General features: G+C 41.2%; 1 protein-coding gene across 5 annotated transcripts in view; it reads right to left on the bottom strand.

Moving 5' to 3' along the window:
* Window positions 1-1,214: 1,214 nt before the first annotated feature.
* MAP3K13 (mitogen-activated protein kinase kinase kinase 13) overlaps window positions 1,215-8,713 on the bottom strand; it is a 131,552-nt gene continuing 124,053 nt past the window's right edge. For 3 of the 5 annotated variants that reach the window (XM_039850771.1, XM_039850773.1, XM_039850772.1), the window contains 3 exons: window positions 7,849-7,919; window positions 5,213-5,510; window positions 1,215-4,361 (listed from right to left, as the gene is read on the bottom strand). In XM_039850771.1, the coding sequence (XP_039706705.1) occupies window positions 4,260-4,361; window positions 5,213-5,510; window positions 7,849-7,919 (471 nt within the window). In that variant the 3' untranslated portion in view covers window positions 1,215-4,259. The remainder of the gene's footprint in view (window positions 4,362-5,212; window positions 5,511-7,848; window positions 7,920-8,713) is intronic. The other 2 variants (XR_005650279.1, XM_039850774.1) reach the window with 2 other exon arrangements.

Genomic DNA, 8,713 nt, shown 5'->3' with positions numbered 1-8,713 from the left:
AATTAATTATGAGCTTAGAGCTGAGGTGGCAATCAGATATCCCCTTGCACACCAGTTCTAATCGAGTGGTGGTGGTTGCTCCCAGTGCTGTGTTGGGAGAGGATCTGAGGATGTGTCCAGGCTCAGTAGGAAATAAGGTGATCAAATAACGTTGGTCTTGGGTGTTCAGGGCGGAGATGGTGGATGGTGGTATGTAGCGGTATTTTGGTTTCTGGCTTGACGGCAAAATAGTATAGCGCACTATACTGCAGAGCAAGGTGGGAATTCCTTGGTTTCCAAATATTATGTTCTATTTTGGAGAATTCAGTTCTAGGAAGTTCAAGTAGGAATATTTTAAGAAAAGGGGAGAAAATTGAAGACATCAGGGCATGGGGGAAAAAAGTCAATCATTTGCTCAATAAGGATGCATTTATGCTGAAAAGATGCCAGTGCTCCACAGTGGGGGACGGCATTTAAAACTGAGTTGGTACCAGGAAGACCCCAAACCAGCAAATCTATTACTTAGGGTCAGAGGGAAATTTAGCACAATGAGGCCCCAAAATGCATGTGCAATCCTTATTAAATCCTATTAAAAATATCCTTAATTCTAGAAAGATGGATTTATTGATACTAAAGTTTTAAAATACCTGAACCTCAAGTAGGCCAAACCAGATCATCTTCAACTTTCCGAGCAGGCGTCCCCCACAATTTTGCAAATAGCTCCAAACTTTAAGGTCTATTATAATTTCAAAGTGAATGTAGGCTTCTCAGTTCTCTGCTAAGCAATTTTAAGAGGAATTGTTATTCAGAGGACAAGGTCTAAAAATAGATGGAAATCAGAACCAAATGCTCATCTGCAACACAAATTAAAACTCATTATCTTGCAGTCAGTCAAAAACAGATGTTAAATGAATATGGACATTCTTCTCAAGGGGGTTCAACTTTCGATCAACAATGAAGCTTGAAATCACAGCCCTGGGAGGTTCCTTAAAGCACTGTTGCACTGTTGTCAAGACTGAAGAATTAGCTCTCAAATTCCCTGAGCTCTTGATTCAACACTCTTCAGATGATTGTGGAGTTGTTCTCAAAGAAACACACACCGGTTCAAAATTGTCCTGGTTACCTCAAGGCAGGCAGGTAGAGGGCAAGGCTGGGAGAGAGGTGGCATTTCTCTTTCTAACCTAAGGACGCTGTTCTTCTCTGAAGCCTCTAGTCATTTCTAAAAAATAAAAATGTTCAGCATGGAACTTTATTAAACTCTTGACAATACAATGAATGACTAAAGATTCAACACTGTCTACTGTCCCCTAATGTGCTCATAACAGTTAATCCAGATAGGCATATGGCATTATCATGACAGTCAGGATGGGAATGAAAAAAAAACTTATCAACATGATGAGGTATCAGATGTAGGTTTTCTAGGAAGATCACAACTGAAAGGTGTAGAACAGACATGACCCTCGTTTCTCTTTTTCACGATAGGTGGGCAAGAACTGGCAAGCTGAAGTGTCAGTGTTTTATACTGGACAGAAAGAGGACATGGAGTTGTAGCCTATCTTTTCCCAGAAGTAATAGACCAGAGAGATTCATAGTATAATGTGGTCTGAAGTCAGAGGATGGAAAATAGGGCCTTTCAAGGTAGTATTTTTCTTTTGATCCTCTAAGTGACCAGGCCTTTCTAGAATTTCTCTAGTCTTATTATAGGATGACTTCACAGCTAGGCATTTTGTGTCATACCATGGATATATATTTTTTTTTCCATTTTTTTTTAGTTCCCCTACTTCTCCCAAAAAGGAGAAAACAGGTTGGTTTTGTGGGATCTGGCAGGAACAAGATTACAAAATATGCCACTAGTTCTTGAAACTATAACTGATGGGCCCCATGCAGATACTCTCTAGGTCCATTCCTCTTAGGGCATTAAATAATTCTCTTTTTTGCTTCTAATGTATTCTCATGATTTTATTTCTTAAGAAACTTGAGAACGTTTACAGCTTTTGAACTGTTTGTCCATCCATTCAGTCATCTGCCCACCCAGGAGCTTTCATGATCAAGCCAAAATCACAATCTATCCATCGGGCTCCAGGGCAGAAGACGTGCCCTCAGATGATTGCTGTTGTTCACAGAAAATGAGGGGATGCACCTACGATGAAAGCTGGAGAGCTCCCAGACGGCAGTTCCATTTTCTTTCCTTCGTAAAAATCATAAAAATTCGTAATAATTCATGGTTAGCATAAACACAATCATTGTGCTACACCGTAAACCACACCTTCTGATCGACAGAAAATGAGAATGATAATAATTATTATAAAATAAAATAACAGTGATAATAATGCCATAACTTAAGATCTTTCATGTAGTCCAGCTACAGAATTTATACAAAATGGAATAATTTAATGCAAACAATACTGCTCTCTGTATAAGTTAAACATTTTTCTTCATCTTAAGAGCTATAAATTATAGACACTAAATTTTAAATCAATATTTCAACATAAATTGTAAACAAATGGAGGGATCAAACAAGCAAGAGGAACTGCTCTAAATTCCCTCCTGCCTTTACTTTTTGGCCGATGCGATCAGTAAAACCCAGGAGAGGGCAAGGTTTTCATCTGCAGTGGAAATGGTTTAATACCTGTATGTTTAAGTCTTTCCTAATGTCCAACATGATGCATTATCAAAGAGTCAAGCCAACTTCTTCAGGTCTTGAGACTGGAGAAGGTTGTCTGACAGTAACCTATCTTGGAGACAGAGACAGGAACTAGGCCAACATTTGTTTTTATATAAAATTCTAGATAAAAATTTCCTTAAAGCCAAGGAACTATGAAGTACCTTGCGATGCTTTTCAGAACTCACGACCCTGGGGGCGGGAAGGACCCCATGCCTTGGAAATGTAAAACTGCTGCTCAGCATCAGTTGTTCTTTTCACAGATTTCCAGATCCAGTTATTCAAAACCGCATTGTTCCAAAGTGAAGTAGAATACATTTTACAAATAGCTTTTAACGAAAATGCTATTGTGGTGGGAGAGGGGGTGCCTTTTGCAAGTTGCTTATATTGCCTTTATCTTGATAGTGGTAGCCAATCCCTAAAGCTTCCAGGATAGAATGGATTATGAACAAAAATAAGGGGATGGTTTGGGATTTGACATTGGACAGACTCACACACATCCTAGCTGCCTTCGAAGTCTGTTCTACTGTTGAAGCAATATGACTCTCGTAGACAAGCAACCTAGTTCCAGAGAGGGCCCATCCTGTCTACTTCACTTAGCTGAACTGAGACATTCTGACAATGCACTCTTACAAATTCCATATTTGCTTTTCTAACACTGTTGTTAATTTCCTTTTTTTCTTATTCTTCTCTCTTCCTCGGCACCCCTACCCTCCACTTTTTCCTAAAGCAACTGGTCAACAGGTAGAAAGGAAAGAGGCTACAAGAAAATGGCACATTGGTCAAGGTAACACATTTGTCAAGGTAATGACAAAGACAGCATTAAAAAGGAAAACAGTTGTCAAGGACAAAGTGTGACTCTGTCTGTGAGTCTCATTACCAAATGCCACTTAAAGTGTAAAACATGAAACCAGCTCCCACACATGGTTTTCGTTTTCCTCGTAGAGGAAGCACATGCCCTCAAAGACCGTTGGTGCAAGTACTGGTCGTCAAACGTTTTTAGGTCATTTCCATTGCCCAGCTGGACAAGGTGGTTGAATTTAGTGCAGTCTTTTCACAAGTTACCTGGAATTGCTTTTCTTTTGCTGTTCTTTGTTTCCTAAAATGCTCGACATGTCTTGCTCTGGCTCTTCTTCAGTCACTTATGGCCAAAAGAACTGGTCCCCTGTTCAAGTAGTGATAATACCGTCTGGCCCCACAAATTCCCAAGAATGTTGCTCCTAAATTCCACTTCTTTTCTTTCTTACTCTCTTTCTCTCTTTTTCAAGAAATTATTGTCTCTCTATATAGCACATATTGTTCACTCTTTACAGTACAAAGTGTTAAAATGTCAAACAAAAATAAATATCAGTGTTACAGTAGCTAGAATATTCAATAAAATAGATCCCTGCCATTCTTGATTGAAATGTTCAGTGAGACTTAATTTCATTTGGATATTTTTTTCCAGAAATTTGCGAAGTCTCATGTTCCTGTTATTGCAGCTCATTTCTAGGGGTAAGAAAGATGAGGCAGCTCTCTTCCCAGACAAAAAAGCGGGAGAGAGAGGGAAGAGTCTGGGGGTGGGATGGATTTGAAATGCCAGCACAGCCATGAGATCTTCAGGATGGGCATTCTCTCATTACCAAGTAGCAGAGCTGTAGTGTTTATTGGTCCTCACTGTGGCATCAGAACACTCCCCATCTGAAGAGTCACAGTCCGATTCTTCAAACTGCATAGGATTCTGCAAAGTCAAGACAAAATAAAACCCTAATTCATTTCTGCGATCACTCAGTAAACATACATTGAACACCTCCCACATGACAGGCATTGTGCTGGCTTGGTGGGTAAGAGGGCTACAAAGATAGATGAGACCAAGTCCTGTCCTTGTGGGGCTTATGGAGACATATAAAGATGATGCTGACGATGACAGTTATGACAGTACCACCACAGCCCTACTTACACAGCATTTACTATGTTCCAGGTACTGCTGTAAGTGCTTTACATCTATTAATCCATTTAATTCTCATAACAACCCTATGAGATGGATGCTGTTATCATATCCATTTTACAGATAAGACAGCTGACCTACAGAGAGGTTAAGTGGCTTGCCCAAAATCACATAGTAAGTAAGCGGAAAGGCTGGGGTTTGCATCTAGGCAGATTCCAGGCTACACGATTTCAACCACTGTGCTATCTCACCTCTCAAAAGGTAGTAGTATATATGAACTAAAGTGTTACATGGGCTAAGATAGCCTCATCTAGTGGGGACATGGAGGAGGAGGTTGGGAAGAGGTGATGTTTGGGTTAAATCTTGGGTTAAATAGTGGGGACATGGAGGAGGAGGTTGGGAAGAGGTGATGTTTGGGAATGAAGGGGTTCTTGAGCAGTTCACTGTTGTGCCTCATCTGGGAGAACTACCTTCATTTTGGGGAGCTCTGTTGATCTTTGTACCTCTACTTACTTCATGGAGGCAGTTGTATTTTATACACTAAATGGTAATTGTCAAGGCCCTAGGGACTTAACCACATCGTAACCCAAAAGAGCTACAGGAAGGGAACAGCGATGACAGGAGATGGCAGGAGAGGCGCCCACCTCATAGCCACGTTCCTCTGTGCACAACTTGCCCAAAGACATCTGTGTCTTCACGCGGCGCACAGCACACTCCTTGTCAGAGAGCCCGTCGGAATGTGAGGATATGTCGATGGGGATCTCCGGCGTCTGGGACAGCAGGTCGTCCAGTTTCTCTGCCAGGCGGTCTTCAAGTTTCTCAGCTAACTCATCGGGGCTGTTCGAGTGGTCGCTGGTATTTCCCTCCTCTCCATCAGACACAGAGAAATTCTCAGAGCTAAAGGTTGAATATGACTGGCAGCTGCTGATACAGCGATGGGGCCTAGAACCACAAAGAACAAGAAGAACTTAATCACAGGAACAACTACTGTCCTCACCTCATCTGTCAATCATAGCCTTGGTTAGAGATCATCTGTTTTTCTTCCTGTCCTTCAGGGAGATGTAAATCCAGATAGGTTGAAACTAATTTTAAAGCAGCAAAGAGGGAAATTTATGTTTATGTGGCTAAACTCCAAAGCCGATGGCTACCACTGGTCTTGAAAAAAATCAGCTGGTCTAATCATCCCGTGTATACCTATGCATGGTATGGAAATGTTCACACTGAACTTATGCTTCTTATTCACAGAATCCTAGATGCTCGCCGGTGAAGGAGACTTTGGAGATTCTCTAGTCTAACTCATTTCTCAGAACAGAATACGAGTCACAGAAGGGAATGTACTTGTTTAAGGCCAAACCATCAGAAAAGGCAGAGCTTTCGTTTGAGTAGGTCTAGTCACACCCCACTCAGTGTCCTTCTCTACCCACACCCCACCCCAGCTGCACTGTCCATTGGGCATGGCAGCCCTGGAAGGCAAGTGCCTTCGCCACTCCTGTCAACTGATCCCCGACAGAAATGAGCTTGGAAGGCACATTCACTCTGCGGCTGTGGGCACTGCCCAGCTAGTCAGTGGCTCACTCCAGTTATCATCTGGGTTTAGCTCTGACAAGGCAAAATTTTAGGAGTGGTGGGAGGAAAATTTGCAAAACTTCCTCATTTCTTTCTCATTGTTTACAAGTAGTCTAGTAAATAAGGATGCTGTTAGCTTATACTGGTTTAAAAGCAAAACGAATAAAAGAAGACTGCTTTTTCCTCTGTCATTGTCTAATCTTTCTGTATTTCTTAATACAAAATGCTTCTGAGGGCATATGATCTAAGCCTGGCAGATAACCAGGCCAGGTGGTGGGCTGGGGTTATGAGGCGGGTCAAGGACTCACGAAAAGAGCCCATATGGAAAAAGGAAGTGAAAGCAAGACCCACACAACTTCTTGAGGCTGGAAACCCAGAATGGGGACAGGGAGAAGAATGTTATAATATAAAAAGCAAAACCATGCTGTAAAAACATAAATATACTTTGCACCATAGCAAAAAAGAAAGGTGGGAAGCCATTAGGTGGGCTGAATTCACGGTATGTCATAGGAGCAAAAGCTGGAAATGATATCCTTGTGATGCCAGTAGAATGAGTTCAGAGAATGAAAAGACATTTTGTTCCGGCTCAGTCTTGCTGCATAGGAGAAATCACAGTATCCAAGGCGACAGTAAGACAGTAATAGCGACATGGCAGGAATAGCTCAGGGAATGAGAACAGATTTCAATTTTGTGCACAGCATGGGGACCCAGAATACAATTTACTAAAGGTTTTCAGAGAATTCCTGTTTCTGAGCAGGTACATGAAACTTCCAGGGATTCTTAGAGCTTTACCTTTCAAGAACAAAATGCCTTTAGCAGAAAAGGCCTCTTGGGAGGAAAACTATCTTCCCTACTCCTACATAAGAGTAGCTCTATTCTAGAAGTAGAGGGATGGGTTCCTTCTTTAATCCTATAAGCAAATTATATCACTAGCTAAGTAAGAAGTTCTTTCCAAGGCTCGGCTGAAGGAGGATTCAACTTATCTAATTATAAATTAATTTGAAGCATAAAATCCAAGGCATGGAGAGTGCTATGGACTGAACTGTGTCCCCCAAGCCCCAAATTCATATGTTGCAAAGCCCTAACCTCAAATGTAACTAAATCTGGAGACAAGGTCTTTTGGAGGTAATTAAGGTTAAATGAGGTCATAAGGGTGGGGCCCTAATCCAATAGGACTGTGGCCTTATAAGAAGAAGAAGATCTCTCTTCCCTCCCTGCTAACTACAAGAGGACACTGTAAGAAAGCTGCTGTCTGCAAACTAGGATGGGCGTTCTCACCAGGAACCCTGATGTTGGACTTTCTGGCCTCCAGAACTGAGAAATAAATTTCAATTGTTTAAGCCATTCAGTCTATGGTATTTTGTTACAGCAGCCTGAACAAACTAATACAGGAAGGTACACTAGAAACCAATAAAATAATCCATAAAACACATAGCTAACCCTAATAAACTGCCTACTATATTCTCAATTGTCACCTTGAATCTGTATTTCTGCTCCTCATCTCAAAGTTCCTATGAAATGAATTCTGATGAACTGAGATCTACTGTGCATAACCAGTTGCCAGAATGTGGCAATGGGAAACCATGAACATAGTGAGTTCAAATTTCCCTACATAGTGGCTATTAGAAAGTCACCTACCATTGAACAGGAAATGGGGCAAACTCAGGGTTTTCCCCAGTTACACTGAAAGCAATCATGTATTTGATGATTTTACCTCTGTCTTCGTGGAAATTCAACTTCACTATCTACTTCCCCTTCTTCTTCTTCCGAGGAGTCATCTCCACTCTGAGGAAAACAAGGGGAAAAGAGTTGTCTCTCTTTCCTCTCCTCTCTCTCTCTCTCTCTCTCTCTCTCTCTCTCTCTCACACACACACACACACACACACACACACGCATGCCCCACGCAGGCATTCAGTTCTCGTAAAGATTTAATTATCACCAAAAGGCATCGAGTAGTAGCTTGCTGAGTATCATCTTTAAACATATATATCTTTACTCATTCATTTAGGGACTTTTCCTGGGTGTCCATGATGATAGGCCCTGTACTAGATGTTAAAAGACATACAGAACTGAGTAAAATGTTATCTTTGCCCTGAGGGAGACAAAGGCTCCATGAAAGTGTCCAGAAATATAGTTCCAAGACAGTAGCCCTCAGCTTTAACTTCTTTTCTATTAAATATCGAGCTGACCAAAACGTACTCGTTTATATTCTACACCCTTTCATTCCTTCATCTAAACTCCTGATGAAGATGATGATATGAAACCATACCTAAAATTGAGTGGATGTCTACTGTGTGCTAAATACTTTTCATACAGAATCTTATTTTTAACTCATTAGCAAGATGAGCTCACATTTTTGGATGGCTGTTATGTGCCAGGCTCTGTTCTAAATGCTTTATGTGTATGAACTCATTTAATCTTCACATCAACCAATGAGGCAGGGTCCACTATTAATAGTTTCGTCCCATTTTACAGAAAAGGACCCTGAGGTTCATAGAGGTACTAAGTAGAAGAGCTTGGCTTTGAACTCAGGTCTGTCTGACTCTCAAGCTTGTGCTCTTAACCACTACAGTGGACTG

Source organism: Pteropus medius, unplaced genomic scaffold, assembly GCF_902729225.1.
Source record: "Pteropus medius unplaced genomic scaffold, Ma_sr-lr_union100, whole genome shotgun sequence".
NCBI lineage: Eukaryota > Metazoa > Chordata > Mammalia > Chiroptera > Pteropodidae > Pteropus > Pteropus medius.
This window is presented reverse-complemented; position numbering and strand designations above follow the sequence as displayed.